Here is an 18,891-nt window from a genome sequence, read left to right as displayed (position 1 = left end):
GAAAGGTAGATAAGACAGTGGTTGAATACCATTACAAATGTTAGCAAAAGGCCAGGAAAAACTATGTGAGGGTGACGTACAAGCACAGCCCCTTCTTCAACCAAATAAGAGATTAGTATTTTCTTAATCGGATATAGTGTCTCTAGCGTCTACATTTTAAGTGAAGGGTCATGCATCTTAAAATCTGATCCTCCGAGAGATGGGGTGCTCTCCTCTAGACTGACTTGTCTCACTAAACCATGTAACACTGGACTGCACATTAGGAACCTTTTGATTCATTCATGCCAGCTGTGTTTGTAAATAGATATTTGATGATATAGGAAATCGCCTTTTGTTAGTTTTTTTGTATGAAAGCATTAACCTGAGGAGCTTCTATTTTTTTTATTCCAAAAGGCACAAGATCTAAATGTGATAGAAGAAGTAATAAGGATGATGTTGGAGATCATCAACTCCTGCCTGACAAATTCGCTCCATCATAATCCAAACTTGGTGTACGCACTGCTTTACAAGCGGGAGCTCTTCGAGCAATTTCGATCTCACCCTTCCTTTCAGGACATCATGCAGAATATAGATCTGGTATGTAACAGTAGAAGCACTAGCGGGTATTGTATTCTTTGTATTATCTTTTACCTTGATCTCAGAAGTTTGGAAATAGATTTACGAATTGGCTAAATTCAACGAATGTTATATGTTATTATTGACTAAACCCCTTTTGCACACTAGTTTAAATATTTATCCTATCTCTTTACAATAATCTAGCTGCTCATCCTATTGAAGTTAATTGTTTCCTGTCAAAAGTCACTAACCCAGTTAACATTGTGTTTTTTATTTTATTGTATCATAATTGCATTTATATAATCAGGCTTAATTAACGTGTATTTGTGCAAGATATGATGTATGTTGAGAAGTGGAGGTCCTTTTTTGTTTCTACAAACAATCTGTTATTATTTGTGAAAACTGTATTCCTTTAATTGATAAAGTATGTTGCATTTAATACTGAGTACATTGTTGAGAGTCTGGTCCTATTCAGACATCTGCTCTTGATGCAGTGACAATTTTCCGTTTGCTTCAACCTCATTGTTTGCTAGGATGGCTAACATTAACAAGCATTTGCAATGCATTAGGTCTCGCATTTCCGAAAGTTGAGCTATTGGCATTGGAAATGACAATGCCTTTTATTTACGTGTTGGTTTTTAAAACATGAATACAAGGCATTATCATTTACAATGCCAATAGGTTAAACTCTTGCAAAAGTAAGACCTGTAGTATTGCAAATTCTTGTTGGCAGGTGGGCGGAGGGGTGGGGGTGAGGGGAGTTGTGTCCGCACAGCGCTTGTCACTGATGTAATACTGTGTAATGCAGTCCAGTGTTTGGAGGGTGGAGTTAGAGGGAGGACAGGAACGGGAGGAGCCAGGGACGGACTCGAGGGGCAGTTAGAGTAGGGACGAGCTGGCAGATGGAAGCTAAGAATAAAGCTCCTTCAAAGGCATCATAGTGTCCGAGTATTATTTGACAGTGAGACATGACAACTGGCGACGAGGGTGGGATGGTCGCGCTGTGCCACCGCCCGATTCCCAGGAGCTGAGCAGTTCGTCCCGTGAGGCATCGGCAGAGGGTCGCCGTCGCGACAGATGTGTCCGAGTGCAGACTGCTGCTGGATTTGATGCAGACGACCCAGCGATGTGTGCCCCATAGCTCCGTGGCCGGAGAACCACGTGGAGCGCATGCCTGAACGCGCTAGTGAGCGCTAAATCGAACGCGCTGTCGAGCGCCAGATCGAAGGTGCTCCCCCCCGATGCGTGAATTTGCGAATGGTCGCGCACGGCGAGTGAAAAAGGACGTCGGGAGCCCACCACGGTCCTACCTGCAACGTGACGCCATCTGAGCTGAGTGGCCGTGACGGGAAGATCGCATGCTGGCCGGGTGAGTGCCCGACTGAAAATGAAGCTACAGGGAGCCAAATCTCGTAGGACACGAGAGTTTCATTTGGCGGCCATCTTGGAGTCAGGCAGCTCCTCCAATCCCCTGTCAGGGATAGTGGGCGGCCATCTTAAAGTCAGGCAACTGTGGATTTTGCCAACAAGCATGAATGAGCAAATGCAAACCCAGACAATAAGCCTTAGCAAATGGAACTGTCTGAAGCAACAAGCACGAGTAAGTGCAATTGTCCAAAGTAACAAGCACAAGCAAATTAAAAAGCTTTGAGTCCAACAAGCACATGCAAATGTAAAGTCCGAATTCAATAAACCCAATCAAATTGCAAGACCGGAATTCAACAAGCATAAGCAAATGCAAAGTCTGAGTACACTAAGCACGAGCACATACAAGTCCCGAATGCAACAAGCAAATGCAAGTTTCAAGTGTAATAAGCACAAGCGGATGTCAGTTCTAAATACAACAAGCACAAGTAAATGCAAGTTTTGAGTGCAACAAACACAAGCAAATGTAAGTCTCAAATGCGACAAACACAAGTAAATGCAAGTTCTGAACGCAATAAGCACGAATAAATACAAGTCCCGAATGCAATAAGCACAAGCAAATGCAAGTTTCAAGTGTAATAAGCACAAGCATATGCAAGTCCTGAAGGTAACTAGCACAAGCACATACAAGTCTCGAATACAATAAGCATAAGCAAATACAAATCCTCAATATAACAAGCACAAGCACGTGCAACTTTCAAAAGTAACAAGCCCAAGCAAATGCAAATATCGGATGCAACAAGTATAAGCAAATGCAAGTTCCGAATATAATGAGCACAAGCAAATGCAGCTTTCAGACGTAACAAGCTCAAGCAAATGCAAACCTCAAATACAACAAGCATGAACAAATGCAAATCTCAATATAACCAGCCCGAGTGAACGCAAATCTCGAATGCGACAAGCACGAGCCAATGTAGATCCCGAATGTAACGAGCACAAGCAAAGGCAAATTCCGCAGTAACTTTCAGCACCACGTGAAAATAAATAATTGAAACTAAAGGAACCTAAGAAAATAAATGATCTAGAAGCCTGAGTAAACAAGTATCCAGGAAGCTTTCCCTCACTAACTAACCGACGGGTAACTTACACTAGTCTTGACAAGAAACACAAGGACAAGATGTTGACATCACTAAGTACCCGTGCCAAGGAAGCACAACCCAACTGCAGCTAGCATGCAGCATTAAAGAAAGCGAGAGTTCCCTGAGCAACGAGCCCCGCATGCTGCAGCTGAGTGGCAGCCATAGCGAAATCAGGAAATCCAAGCCTAATTCACTGTAGTCTACTGAGACAGTCATATCTCGACCGAAGAGGGTCAACCAATAGTACTGAAAGCCAAGTGAACAATCCTGTGACATCAGCATACTACAAATTTTTCTCCAACATGTTGGTGGGAAAAAAAACACAAAGATCCAATCCCTGTATTGAAGTGCCACCTCCGGTGACACAGACTGACATCCAGAGTTTGGGTCCCAAATGGAACCGGTGGCTGGAGTCACTAGATGAATTTCTTGCAACAACCGGTGAGCGAAGAGATGGCAAACGACTACTACTACTACTACTTCAGCTGGTGGGTCACGAAGGGCGATGCCTAATCAGAACATTTTCAGCAAAGGACACTGAGACATATGGAAAACTCAAAAAGACGCTACGCGCTCATTTCGACACAAAGGAAGACGTGGACCATGAAAGCATCGTCTTCAACGCGGCACGGCAGGAACCCGGGTAATCATTGCCAAACTTCATATCAAGGTTACAAAGTCTGGAGCATCACTGCCATTTCAATACATTCACAGACGAGGAAGCAATTCGACTCTGGATAATCGAAGGCTGTTCAAAACCTGACACAAAGCGCAAGATCCTTCAAGGGCAGTTCTCGTTAAAGGAAATCATTAGGAGGGCTGAAGCTGGAGAGCGGGCCAAAGCGAGAGAATCGTCAAAAGGATTGCATCTTAATGCGATAAAGGAAGACAAAAGAAAGGAGATACCTCTCATGTCTGTGCATAAAGGGAGGGCAAAGGTAGACTTGAGATAAGACAGCAGGAGAGACCAAGTGATGTGAAATACTCTGAATCAACAAAACAAAAGACAGTGGAGGATGGCAAACGTAAGGCCGGGATGATACGGGATTATGACAGCCTCACTGATACAACCGCAAGGAGTCAGTCAACCTCAAGGAGTCAGTCAACCTCAAGGAGTCATTCAACTTCAAGGAGTCATTCAACCTTAAAGAGTCAGTCAACTTCAAGGAATCATTCAACAAACGTTACAAACTATTCGGAAGAAGCATTAAGTGAGACAGACCACACTAACGGAACAGATGAAAGACGGCTCAACCAGTGTGAAGACTGGACCAGTCATGCCAACCCTGGAAACTGGTAGACGAGTCTAAAGAAGCATCAAGCAGTGGGAGACGTCACACCCATGGCACAGATGTTAGTGCGATCAACAGGCGGGAAGAAGAAACAAACCACATACGACGGAGTGATTCACTCAGACACTGGAAAGGGGTAGGGAAACACACTCAAGACGCCCGTGACAACGAGGAAACTGAGAGGAGACAACTAACACCATATGAAGGAGATAAAATGTCTTGGGATCAAACAAAGGATATAAACGTGTGGCTATCAAACAATCTGTCTACTGCAATAGCACAGAAGACCGTCCGAGAGATGTACCCAAAGAAATGTCCCAAAGGTAAAGCTGACTCCAAGAGCAGTTCGTCACAGCCTACCAGCTCAAGAGACTTATCAGTCAAGACACACCCAAAAGAACGTTCTCAAAGGAAATCAGTAAAAGACTCCTCTGATTCAGAAAGCCTGTCTATGCAATCACTCGGGTCAACAAAATCAAGGTCACGGAAACGCCCATGGCATCGATCACCCGAATGCACAATGGAAACAGAGAACGTTCTCCCCGTCCAGAGCAGCATACCTCATGCCGATGACCCAAAACATTCGATCACCCCGCCACGCAACATGTCACGTCAGTCACAGTCATTTCAAGACATGAACAACATACCGTCACCCCGGATGGGGTCGACGAGGTTGACTCAAAGGGCTTACAGAAGGAAAACGAATGCATGGGACATTACCAACCATGTTAGGAAAGGACTGTCTCATCACCCTGTATGGGACATTACCAACCATATTAGGAAAGGACTGTCTTATCACCCTGCAAGAAAGGCAAAATGTGTTGACAGAGATAGATCATTCTCAAAACACAAAAGGATGAGAGAGGAACATGATCATGCCCGGATGATCAAGGAGTTCAACATTCCCGAACGCGAGTGGGAGCGGATAAGACAAACAGAGCCAAGGAATGAGTCCCATAACCGAACCAGGACACTCAGTTCAGATAATGCCTTAATGTCTGATACGCAGGACTGTGAACACGAGGACATTGTTGCCCTTGACCGAAAAGACAAGGCAGTGAAACCCCAAGAGGGTGCTCTTGTTAAGATAACAGAAAGATCAACCAAAGACATGCCCACCACTGAGTCGACATTACTGATGCCTGAAGAACGGACTGAATTTGAGCTCACATCTAGAGATGCATGCCTGTGGCTCAAACAGACTGTCTGCCGACCTGTGCAGCTGATTGAAGAATTACAAACAAGGTAGAAGTTAAGTTCATTTTGTTAAGAAAGGGGGAGATGTAATACTGTGTAATGCAGTCTAGTGTTTGGGGGGTTGAGTTAGAGGGAGGATAGGAACGGGAGGAGCCAGGGACGGACTCGAGGGGCAGTTAGAGTAGGGACGAGCTGGCAGATGGAAGCTAAGAATAAAGCTCCTTCAAAGGCATCATAGTGTCCGAGTATTATTTGACAGTGAAACATGACAACTGCGTCCTGTCCTGCCAGCTCGGGTCAAAGGGGTCGGGGGAGGTGAGGTGTTAGAGCCCCATGTCCTCCCTCATTCAAGCTCGCTGGAGGAAAACCGTGACTTCAACAAGCGGTTCTTACCTTCTCATTCCTCCCCTTCATTTGTTATCCTGTGAAATAGATTCAAAGAAGAAAGAAACATTTTGTTAGCATATTCTTTCCGAACTGCAGCCTTGGGACGGAAGAGGGCGGGGGCAAAGGGTCGAAGGGGAGTCGGATGGTCTGTGGAGCCCCATGTCCTCTCTCGTTCAAGCTTGCTGAAGGAAAACCGTGACTTCAGCAAGTGGTTCTTACCTTCTCTTTCCTCCCCTTCATTTGTTCCGCTGTGAAATGGATTAAAAAAAGAAAGAAACACATCTGTTAAAATGTAGTCTTTCTCTGCCTGGCGTAGGGCAAAACCTATTGAAGAAAATAGTGCTTTCGGATGAATTCAAACATACCGTGTCGCAATAGAAGTAAAAGGGCCTGTCACCATGGGAGGTTTCAAATGAAGTCAAGGCGATACTAAGGAGGGACTAATAAGGCGAATAAGGAATCAGAAGCCAGTACAACTATACAAGCCAATGAAAAATATGGGCGGAAATTCACATTCCTAACTCAACACAGCATGGCGCTCTGAGAAGCGCATGCGCCGCCCGGCTCAACCTAAAAATCTGTAGAAAACAAAGAGCTTAATAGAAAAAACTTTAACATGGGCCATATTAGAAGCTTCTAATACCTTTTCGAAAGGGCCTAGATTTGGGTACGTTCATTTTGTAAGTTTAGTATAGTGGACTGGAATTGTGTGCTGGGGGAGTCGGACTGAATTACTATATTCAGATATTTGGTATTGAGGCTTTGGAAGTTTTGGTGCTAAACCTTGCTTTATCATTTCTGATTGGGCACCAGTTGACTTGGTTAGAGTTAGGGATATGGTCTCTACTCTTGATCCCTATTGCACTTGAGTGGCTTTCTTCTGTAATTGGAAGTTAATAGGGTGCTAATCTCTTTGTCATGGAGGATTCAGACTTGTACTTATTTTACTGTATTTCTTGTATTATTTTTTTTTAAACTCTTAGTCCTAACCAGCTGCTTTGGTTGGACAATGGGAATCACACTTAAGTCTGCTGGATCTGATGTGCAATGTGGCCTAGTCTGGTTTCTTCTGATGTAGGGGCATAGCCCAGTTCTCTGCAGCACATAGGGGCCTAGCCCTTCAAGGCACTTCCATTTAGCGCAAGGCCTGTAAATATCTATGAAATACTGGAGTCGTTGGGGCCCGTCCCCACTTCAGGAACCGGGCCTCATAATTTTATATTATGCCACTGTCCTGAAGGCAAGTGAGTGTATTTGTTCAAACTCTGGGAGAGCTGTGTTATGTGTTACATGATGGGAAAGCTTGAATTAGGTAGAAAAAGAAAGACCCCCCTCATTTGACAAGTATGCTCTGTATCAAGTATATTGGGCTAGTCGTATGCCTTTGACTGGCTGGATGTACTGTGGCAGATTTTTGAGATGTTGAGTTAGATGTTTGTTCTGTGGCAGTCATAAAGGTACTGTGAAACATGACGGTCTGGAGTTGTTTTGTGTCGCCTTTTCAGATATGCAAAGATTTCATTGAGTCTCCAGGACTGGAGAAAGGGAGTTGAGAGCGGACTCTTTTACATAATAGGACTCACCAAAAATGAAAAAACCTTCTGTATCTCTTTAGACAGCCAGAGAAAAGGTTAATGTCTGTGGATCAAAGTCACTGTATCAGGTACCTGCTGTCCTGTATACAAAGTCTCAAACTGTGGCATCAGTTTCTTTAAAATCCAACAGAGAGAGAAAAGCTGACTGCGGTCGTAAGAGGCATGGTTTCTAAGTTAAAAAAATATGGGCTCCATTTCGCACATTGATGAACGTCCAGGGGAGGATTGGCCAGGGTTCTGGCCACCTCCCGAAACTCATACAGGCATCTGGTATTTGTGACCCAAGTTCTATGGAGAACTTCGCTGAGAACGGCAACGCCATATCTGAACAGTCGTATTCTCACTAAAGATAGGGGACAAAGCTAAAACTGTCCCAAAAGAACCTACTTCTCAGGCTTATAATGTGGGAACCTTCGGCTAATAGGGGCCAATTTGCCCTGCGCATTTTATTGATGGAGTAGCTATATAAGCTGTTGTAACGCACAGAGGTCGATACTCCCAATCTAACTTCATGACTTGGAGATCATGCTGTTGTTTTATTTTATTTACCTTATTTCAGTTTCATACTGTTTCTGTTGGCTAACATCAGTGTTACCAGTGGATGTTTTCAATTCTTTCAAATTCTTACTGCGACTTTTGATGTGTAGATTTTGGACAAATTACAATTACTTCATTGTATGTATGGCTGAAGCTCACCCATGTACAGAGAGACTTGTTGATCCCTCAGATGTGTTGACTTACTGGAAAATACTGCAGGTTTCATTAGGATCCCCAAAGGAGCAACTTAGGATAACTAGGGTCCAGGGGAGGCTGGTACCCTTTTGAAAGTGGTGGGGCGAGTAAATAGCCCCACCACTACCCAAAAAACAAAAACAAAAAAACTCCCTCTAAAAGCCCAAAGGAAACACCCCTCCCTGCAAAAGCCCACAAAAAAGAGACACCCCCTCCCTCCAAAACCCCAAAATAAACCAACACCTCTTTCCTAAAGTCGAAAAAACAACTAGAATAACATTTTCAATAAATAGTACTTACCCACGGGCTCCATGTCCTCCTCGATGTTCCTCTCCAGTCTGATGCAGGAACGAGGATCCCCTAACCAATCCAGGCGCTTCTCTCATGCCGGTAACCAGCATGAGAGAAGAATCTGGATTGGATGGAGCGAGCTGACTGGGCGCTCCTTCAGGCCCTGGAGGCCTGTGCTTGATCTCCACCCAGAATGTATATTTGGTCACTTTTGTTATCATGCATTATCTTGTTAGGTCTCGCATGTAGCGTTGCAGCGCAACACGCTGCTTGCTCTGCGAGAACTCTTGTGATGATGAAGATTTCAGAAGGTGACTTTAAGCCTCGCCCCTCATTTCCATTGGCATGCGTCAACGTTTACGCTGAACGGTGGCCTGCCATTGGAAATGAGGGTTTTTGGTGGATGCCCTTTGGCCTCTGATCCGGACTCGGTGTCCTGCTTTGCTGCTGTCGCAAAACACTTTCTTATCTTTATGGGGCCATGTGTTTCTAATTAGAAACACATGGCCCCATAAATACAAGAGATCCCCATGCTCTGGCTGCAGCGCGGTCCTCTTTCACTTTCGGGACAGTGCTGGTTTGTTGTATCTAACAAGGTTTTCAACAAAAGAAATACATCTTTTGTGCTGCTTTGAGGTTTGTCACGGGCCAGGCAGCCGAAGCTGTGGACTGAATATTAGGTTTTACAGAAGCAAACATTGCAGTATGGAAACCCTTCCCAGCCGAAGGAAGGTTATTTACCCAAGTTCTGCACTTACGTTTTTACAGTTATTTGATCGCATTTGTTGCACTCAGTTTTATTGGTTTATTAAAAGCGGACTGCATTCTCTGCTTCTTTTTCCGGGCATTCCTGCGGCACGCAGAGTAACAAAAGAACCGCCAGCAGCGAGCTTTAAAAGAACATTCACGGGGCATAGGAAATGAGATTACCGATAGAAAACGCTTTCAAAGTCTCATACGAATTTGCTTCGCTTGCATTTTTTCCAAGACGGGGTCTGCAGACACCTGTGCGGAAATGCACATTGTTTTTCCTCAATAAATACACCTCGAGTCCTCGTCTAATTTATTAGCTGTAGTTTGTCCTCCCCTGGAAGAAGAGAAAACGCTGTAGTTAATCTTGGGCCATCCTAATATTTTACACGGTGATAAAGTCTGCGTATATATTTTAAACTACGAGGACAAGCAGTAGTACGGACTGTGCAGTGTAGTTCGTAAGCATTTCTGTGAACCGTGCACACACAGCGAGCCAGACTTATTAATTTCCATTCCAGTCTTGACTTCCAGCTGTAGACCATGGGAACCGGCGTTGAGGTGTGGTAAAGGTTAGGATTCACAGTTGCCTTTAAGTCACGAGGCATTAGGAATCAAGTCCGTCGTCGTTTTTTCCATAACAATGCATTCTGGGAGCCATAGTCTCGATAACCCGCATTTGATAACTGCAAGAACGCCTAATAACAGAGCTACTAAGTTTCCTAGGTCCACGCGCATGTAGTGCATTGGCTCAAGGTTTTTAAAAACTAGACTTAATGAGCTACTCCTGCTTGGTATTTAAGTAATAATAATTTGTAAAAGGAAAAGCCTGCACTAGACAAGTTGTTCCCTAGTCATATGAAGCATCTGTGTTTTTCACTAATCAGTTTTGTGATTTCACTCAACAGGAGCGCTGGTGAAAGGGAGCACATGCAACATTTTAGTGGCGGGATGCATGCCCAATCGAGCCTCTCCAAAAAACAGAACGTGTATTTAAAGTGGCCAAAGCTGGCTAGGGACACAAGTAGAGAGCACAAACGGTTCGGACTGTCCCGGACGATCCAGCATGTGTGGTCTCCCTGTGCCTATCAAACGAAACCTTTTAGTTGCACTAACCGTGGACCTCAGACATAGTTTGCTGAGGAGTCTATCCGACATTTCCCCACATAGAAAGCTGTACCTGTGTCATGATATCAAGTTAGTCACTGCCAATGGAAATTGTTCCAGTTTAAATGATAAATTGTATAGTTTTAAGCGGTCATCCTGAAAATCTGTCAAGAATCTGGTGCGCCTGGACCTAAGCAACCATAATCCATTTCTATCTGTGTCAACCCCAATACCACATGATAGTCCCACTACCACTGTCACAATCATGTGGCAGTCAATGATCTAACGGAGGACATTCTTCAACAATTACAAAGTTGTCACCTTCAAGGAGGAGGAGCTTAGCGCGCACCCAAGATGGTCGCGTGAGCTCAGAGCTCCCGGACCTTCGCCACCTCCACCGATCATCCTGTATCTTATCCTGATTTAGACGACGGGCTTTTGTGGTCGTGACCTGGCTGATCATTTATCCGTTTTCAGATTGTGATTTGGTCCCCGGGAACCGAAGATAAGGACTTTTGAACATTTCTGGCCTGCTCCATGGTACTGCCCCGGGCTTGCCTTCTCTGCCAGCCGGGTGGTAATCGAATAACAACGGCCCAGGCGAGGCTCCCATGCCCGGTCTTCTACTTTCAGTTTCGATTCCTGTGGTCTGGCCTCATTGACTTTGCCTTGGTCGCCCTGGTCGTTTGTTTCTTTCACTACCACGTCATCGTTTAGTGATCTGGACTTTCGCTGCTCTTTGATCAGTGGCTGGCCCTCCACCTATTCTCCGAATTGATCCGGGCGTATAGAGTGTCGCCATTTTACTAGGTCTCAGAATACCCTCCGGGGCGCACGACCTAAAATGACTACCAAGCCCGAGGCGGAGAGGCGCAAGACCAGACCGGCAACTCGGGGAGGTCCTGTGCAGTCCAACGTTATGGATCGCTATACCCTCACTAAGGGCTCTCCGAGTGGTATGACTAAACCCCCGGCCACCTTTGGGGATGACTCCCTGTTGGATGAAGAACCGTCGTTGAAAGACGTCATGGGCGCCATTGCTGGGATGAAGGCCGCGTTGGGACAACAATATGAGGCCCTGACTCACAAGCTAGACACGGTTGCTATAGATGTTACTCTGATCAGGGCAGACCTTGGAAAGACTAACGAGAAGGTCAAATCCCTTGACCTGAAGACATCCAGTCTTGTCGCCGACGTCTCTGAATTACAGACGGAGGTCGGTAATTTGAGATCCGCCCGTGACTACCTCTCTCGACGCTTGGACGATTTTGAAGGCCGCGCACGGCGGAACAACGTCCGGTTGGTTGGTGTCCCGGAGACGACGGACTCGTCAGCAGTAGACCTACTGGTGGAGGACCTTGTCCTGAATCACCTAGCGCCCAAGGGTCTGAGCAAGTTTTTTGCAGTGGAACGGGCCCACCGAATCCCGAGTGGCCCGCCCAAGTTGGGAGCTTCTCCGCGCCCCATCATTGCGCGGATCTTTAACTTTCGTGACAGAGATGCGATCCTGCAGGCGTCCCGCAAATCGGGCCCTACGAAATATGAAAACGCCGCGATCAGCTTCTACCCGGACTTCACCCAACAGGTTCAGAGGCAGCGACTGGGATTTCAAGGAGTGAAGAAGAGAATGAGAGACAGAGCCATGAAATATGCCATGCTTTTCCCGGCTCGATTGCGTGTGGTTCACAATGATAGAACGTTTTTCTTTGACCATCCTGGAGCTGCTAGTGACTGGTTGGACTCGTTGCCCCCTGGACAGGAACAATTTGATCATTCGGAACACTCCGGTGGAGCGGAGGGCGGCCTGATGGAGCAGGAATAGGGAGTGAATCGGCTCCTGGACCAACGTATTGACTTTCATCGGTGGTTTGATGCTATGCTACTATTGTCCGCTACTGTGTTGTCTTAATGGGGTGTGGGAGGGGGTCGGGTGTGTCTTCCTCCTCTGGGGTTCTTTTCGTAGATTAGTTGTATGTTAGGGCGACAGGCACACTGCAAGTTGGGGTGGCTTTTGAGTCTCACGCAGGGGTGCGGGGTGGGGGGTATAATGTTGGTTTGGGGGGTTGGGGGTTTAAGTTTAGGGTTTTTTGTTTTATTCAAGGCATAGTACTGATGATCTCCTGTGTTGCAGTGTCGCGGCTGGTGTGGGGGGGAACCTGGGGTGGATTCTGGGATGGGGGATAGGGGACTACGCATTCTGTGTTGGAACGTAAATGGGTTGGGAGACAGAATTAAACGGGGGGTGGTTTTACAGTTGCTACGACGCTTGTCTCCTGATGTGGTTTTGCTTCAAGAAACACACTTGCTGGGTAATACGTGCCACGCCATGAATAGGCGTGGATACCGTCTCATGGCCCACTCGGGTTTCACTTCCGGCTCCAGAGGGGTGGGCATTCTGGTTCGGACCTCCCTCCCCCTTGCTATTGATGACGTTATACTCGATGATAGGGGGCGTTATGCCGCTATTGTAGGGCGCTGGGAGGGGAGGGTGATTACTTTACTCTCGGTTTACATACCCCCAGGCCTTCAAACTACGACCTATGCTGATTTGGGAAAAGTGATCCTGGGAGTGCCCGAGGGTGTACTTGTGGTAGGGGGGGATTTCAACTCAGTAGTGTCTGGTATGTGTGATCGTCACCCCCCCGTGTCCTCGCTAAATCTCAATCCTGGCTGGGGGACTTCCTGGAGGCAATGGGGCTAACCGATTGCTGGCGTTTACATCATCCTGGGCAACGGCAGTATACTTTTCACTCCGGGGCCCATGGCAGCCTTTCGAGATTAGATTATGTTTTGATGCCCTCCTCCCAGGCTTCCCTCATAGGGGAGGTGAAACATCTTGCCAGGGGTATTTCGGATCACTCCCCGCTGTGGTTAGTTGTGAACGCTCGTCTGGGGTCGGGAGGTCGGATTGCCCCGATTAACCCATGGTACCTCCGTGATCCTAAGATTAGAGTGGAATTACTTGAAGCAATCGATCGTTACTTTGCTGAAAATGTGGGTTCAGTGTCCTCTTCTGTCTCCTTGTGGGAGGCGTATAAAACTGTCATTCGGGGCCAAGCCCTCTCCTCGATTGGCAATGTTAAGAGGTGTAAGCGGTTGTCTGTCTTGAGACTGAACTTACCATCCTTGAGGGAGAGTTGGATTCTGGAGCCTCCCCTGAGAAGCTGCACTTGTTAGACCTAAAACAGCACGAATATGAGCACTTGTGACTGACGCTGCGAAAGAGATGGGTCGTGAACAGCAGGGGCGTCTGTATGATGTGGGAGATAAGGCTGGGAAGTTGCTTGCTTGGTTGGATAGGAGAGAATGAGAGAATGCGCGAGTCTGGTTATCCCTGTCATAGTTGATGTGAATGGTGAAAGTATCACTGACCCTGCTGGGATCGTTGCGCGGTTCGCCGATTATTTTCGGGTAGTGTACTCCCCTGTGTCCGATCGACCAGAGCAGGACTCCCGCTTGCTTCTCCGCGATATCTCGCTGCCATGCTTGTCTGACCCGGAGCGGGACCTACTGGAAGCTCCGCTCACGGCTGATGAAATTGCGACCGCTATCCGATCGATTCGCTCCGGGAAGGCCTCGGGCCCTAATGGACTCCCCATCGAGCTTTACAAGCTCCGTCCCGACGTACTGGCGCCGTATTTGCGATCGAGGTTTTTGGAATCCCTAGAGAAAGGGTCTCTTCCTCCTGATCAAAGGCTGGCCTCCATAGTGGTTATCCATAAGGAGGGAAAGCCGCGTGACCGCTGCGAATCTTTCAGACCTATTTCCCTGATCAATGTTGAACCTAAGATCCTGGCCAAAGTTCTTGCTACTCGTTTGATATCTGTTATAGGAGATCTTGTTCACCCGGACCAATCCGGCTTTTATACCACATCGCAATACGGCACTTAATCTTCGGCGCCTTCATGGAGTCCTAGCGCGAGCCTGGACTCTGCGGGAGTCGGCCATCTTGGCGTCCCTAGACGCCACTATGGCGTTTGATACGCTTGAGTGGCCTTATCTTTGGGCGGTCCTTTCTAAATTCGGTTTTGGGCCCGCCTTTATTCGTTGGGTGCAGCTGCTTTATGCTGGCCCTTTAGCCCAGGTAGTGGTGAATGGGCGTGTTTCAGCCTCCTTTGTGCTTGGTAGGGGTACGCGCCAGGGCTGTCCTCTGTCCCCACTTCTGTTTGCTCTTGCCTTAGAGCCATTGGCGGCTTGGTTGAGATGGGAACCATCCTTGAAGGGTATTAGATGGTCTCCGGAATTTGAAGACCGTATATCTCTGTACGCGGATGATATACTCTTATACCTTACGTCGCCCCGGAAGTCGTTGATCGTCCTTTTCGACGTTTTGACTTCTTTCAGTAAAAATTCCGGTCTAGTCATCAATTGGTCAAAATCTTGCGTTTATGTTCTTTCCGGCGATGCTCCCCTCTTGCCACGTGGATGTCCTATCTCGGTGGTGCTCGAGGGATTCAAATATCTGGGAATCTTTGTTACCCTAGACCCTACGCTTCGTTACGAGCGCAATTTGTTGCCCCCTCTCCGACGTCTTCGGGCGGATATAGAAACGTGGAACAGACTCCCTCTCTCTCCCCTGGGTCGAGCGGCGTTGTTTAAGATGATGTCGCTCCCCCGATTTCTCTATGCGCTTCAAAACACGCTTGACGTAGTACCAGCTGGGTATTTCCGGGAGATTGAATGTCTACAGCGACAGTTGATATGGGGGGGCCGTTCTCGTATTGCCCTTTCGAAGCTCACGCTCCCTTGGTATGATGGCGGCATCGCACTCCCGGACATCCGTCACTATTATTGGGCCTCTCAGTTAGGGGCCATCAACCACGGCACCTATGCTCATTAACTAAACCCGGCCTTTGCGATGGATAAATGGTTGCTGCCCGGCGGCGATTACAACAGGGCTTTATACGCGACGTCAGCCGGTAGATCTCTTACGGGTCCCACTAAAACAGCGGTGCAGGTGTGGTATCGGGCTACGGCGGCCACGGGATGGGCTGACAGACCGACCCGGGCTAATCGACTCTATGCCTCGGATAAACTTGGCTCCCTTTGGAAATCGAAGGGATTCGATCGGTGGGACATGATAGGGATCAGCAGGGTCGATGATATGTGGATCAAGGGTAGGATCAAAACTTTTGAGGAATTGAAAGTTGAATATGGATTGAATGATAGGGAATCCTTTCGGTAGGCGCAAGTCCGGCACGCAATCTTGTCTGTTTTTCCCCAAGGCTCGGACGTGCCGGAAGCATCCCCGCTTGAAGATAGGATACTAGACGGGCATGTCCCTGATAGTACTATCTCGCTCATTTATAAAAAAACTGATTATTACTAGGATTGACTTGTTGGAAGGCCTCCGAGGGTTGTGGACCAGTGATGGTCTGGAGCTCGATGATGAAGACTGGCAGGCCGCGATCTCTTCCCCGAAAGAGGTGGCTATCCCGGCACGCCTTCGGTTTGTCCAACTCAAAATTCTGCATAGGGTGTATGTGACTGGCCCGCGTCTGGTGCGAATGGGATTCTCGACGGATGGATTGTGCAGGCGTGGATGCGGCAGGGTGGCCACGTTTCTCCATATGATTTGGGAATGTCCGGCTGTGCTGAGCTATTGGAATCGCGTGCATGCGGTAATGAGTGAGGTTACGGGTGTACAGCTGATGCCTGAAGCGCGGAGGTGCTTGCTGAACGTCTGGGAACCGAATGATTACAATCTGGCGCAGCTTCGATGGGCGACCTTGGGTAACATGATCGCCAAGCGTGACATTGCCCAGCTATGGGGCGCCCAGAGGCCTCCGACAGTCCTAGTGTGGAAACAAAACATGGATTGGTGCATGTTTCGAGAAAAAACGGTTTATGTTTCCCGTGGCACACCTGGCAAATGTGGGAAAATCTGGACTCAGTGGAACACATACCGTGGTGATATATGTGCTCCCCCCATATCGGAATGTGATATTGACTTGTCTTCCTCCCAACCTGATGTTTCCTCCGCAGGATTATAGATGTTTTGTATACTTCTGGCCTCCTTTCCCCCCCCTCCCCCCGATTTATTGGTAGCAACGATATCTGATTTACGTTTGTACCCCCCCCCCCCCGCGAGCCGAATGGTGACACAATTCTATTGTAATGCCTTGCCATGTTTTGTTTTTCTGTTTTCTTGTTTTTATTTTCAATAAAAAGTTTCAACAAAAAAAAACAATGACAAAGTTGTGATAGCGCCAAAACCACTCCCACCACCTGTCCTTCTAAGGTATCAACCTACAAGGTGTACATCAGGGGCGTAACACAGGCCCCCGCGGTGCGGGGGACCACACACTCCCGGGGCCCCCTACGCAGCCGCACAGCCAGTAACCACTTAGCACTCCACACATCCGATCCGTCTCGGATGCTGGGAGTAAGTTACGCAACTTACGTTACGCTCGCCATAGTTGCACACGCGGCGGCCTCTTTAATACATTTATACATTTCACAGACTCCTTTCTCATTTCTAGGCCTGGGTGGAGTTCTTCTATACGGAACTCTGCGAAGTGAGATAAAAACTCTGCAGAGTGCGGCACGAATTGCTGTTCACGCTGATCTTCCTGCCGCTCAGGTAGAAATTCTAACTGAACGGCAGCTCGTTCTTGCCAACTTACCGCTGGTGAGTACGAGCTGGGAAAAAACTGTGCTGCGCTAAGCAGAGTGGAGTTTTCTTTGCTCCACAAGCTCCGTGGAGTGATGTGTGCAGAAAACTCCACGAACGGAGTGGAGTTCACCGCCCAGGCCTACTTATGTCCACAGTTCCTTTAAGCACGTTTTAATTAATTACTTTAGAGCAGAATTACATTAGATCCCCTTTCCACAGTTTGTGAAATTCTGATACACTTCCAGTTGAATCAAATTCAGAAATTCTGCATCCGGCTGTTGACCCCTACCACTTCTCCTCCAGACATTCTCAAGCTAAAAAAAAAAAAGTACTCAGCCGGAATGGAGACCTACCAAGCGAATCAAGTGTGCCATGATTCCTGCGCTGCTGTAACTCCCCATTTCTCAGACAAAACCAAGGGGAAGGGAACTTGAAATACCATGATATTCCCACTTCTCAAAATTACCAATATCTGCTGTATCTGTAAATCTGGTAGAAAATTCTAGCCACATATTTCTTACCTTTGAATACCCCCAGATGTCATACTGGATCCAGAAGATTTTCAAACAGTACTCCATGTGCACTGGTAGGTGTTGCCGTTCAACTCCGAATCAGTGTTGGTGTCTGCACTGGAAGTGATGTGCATGGTACCTATATAGGCACCACCTTAGTGCGCTGACGTTAGTTCTTTCCTTTCTGTGGCCGATAGCGCTGATCCGAAATGAACTGCCCCTCAGTAGCGTTTTGACTTGTCTTTTTTTACTTTTTTTCAATTCTTTGAGATTGTCCTCCTGGTATGAGGATGTACCGGCTTCAAATCATGTGGGGCCTTTGATGGATGAATGTAGGAGTGAGACCTCCAGTTGGTGTGTTTATGGTGCCTGGAGCTGGGACAGACGACTCTAAGGAATGTAAGGACTGCCGTGCCTTGCACCTGAAGGTGTGCTGAAGGAGCGATCCCTTAAGCTCCTCGCTGCCCAGCGTCAGTCAGTCGATTCCACCACACTTGAAAAAATATGGGCCCCAAGCTCTCAGGGGTGGGGTACTGGGTAAGGAAACCCAGCGTTATCGGGGAACTCCCACCAGCTTAGGAAGTCGAAGAAATCTAAACATTCTTCAATTTCCCCACCTCCATCAAAGTCATGTGATGAGACAAGGGAGCATAGGTGCTCCAGCCCCCGCGAGTCAGTGGGGCCTGATACTGGGTCTGCGCTTCCCCAATTTCCTGGAACTGGAGCGACCCCCGCCCAGATGAAGGAGTTTTATGAGGCGATGTACCTCATCTTTGGGCGGCTCTGCCCTTCTGAAGCATATTTGGGACCAGTGGGATAGGCCCTTGCATGGACCACATAGGTGGCTTTGCCCTCTGCGCTAACCAGGCCTAAGGATCCCTCACTGGATTTGAAGCGGAGCTGGCGGTGAGCTCTTCCTCTGCACCCGCTCCAGTGCTGATGCTGCAGACGCCCCAAGGCAGCACCATCCCTATCTTTATTCCCAACTCTGACACAAATCTGTATGGGCGTTCCCTTCACAGCGTCCGGTGCCGACCAATGACATTCTTCTCGGAGTGGAGCCAGTGCCTTATCTGATGTGCAGGCCTGGTGAGAGAGACGTTTGGGAGGGGTCTAGGGATCCCTATAGAGGTGACCCACTTGAGGAGGACAACTAGTCTAAGAAACTGGGTGAGGCCAGTGAGTTGGACAAATTACCTAACACTGGCCTGGTTCCCCTCCTACTGTAGCTACAGAGGAGGCTGTCTCTTTTGCAATGGTGGTGCGCAGGGCGGCTGAGGTTCTGGACCTTAACCTACTCTCAGTGGCAGTCAAGACTAATGTATTGATGGAGGGGCTTCAGCCGCCCCCCCC

General features: G+C 47.6%; 1 protein-coding gene across 2 annotated transcripts in view; it reads left to right on the top strand.

Moving 5' to 3' along the window:
- DYM (dymeclin) overlaps nucleotides 1-18,891 on the top strand; it is a 1,345,000-nt gene that overhangs the window by 1,173,262 nt on the left and 152,847 nt on the right. For both annotated transcript variants that reach the window (XM_078674786.1, XM_078674785.1), the window contains exon 15: nucleotides 394-576. In XM_078674786.1, coding sequence (XP_078530912.1) covers nucleotides 394-576 — 183 coding nt within the window. The remainder of the gene's footprint in view (nucleotides 1-393; nucleotides 577-18,891) is intronic.

This window comes from Lissotriton helveticus, chromosome 2_1 (assembly GCF_964261635.1).
Source record: "Lissotriton helveticus chromosome 2_1, aLisHel1.1, whole genome shotgun sequence".
In the NCBI taxonomy this organism is placed as follows: Eukaryota; Metazoa; Chordata; class Amphibia; order Caudata; family Salamandridae; genus Lissotriton; species Lissotriton helveticus.
The sequence above is the reverse complement of the archived record's forward strand: the minus strand, read 5'-3'. Positions and strand labels throughout refer to the sequence as shown.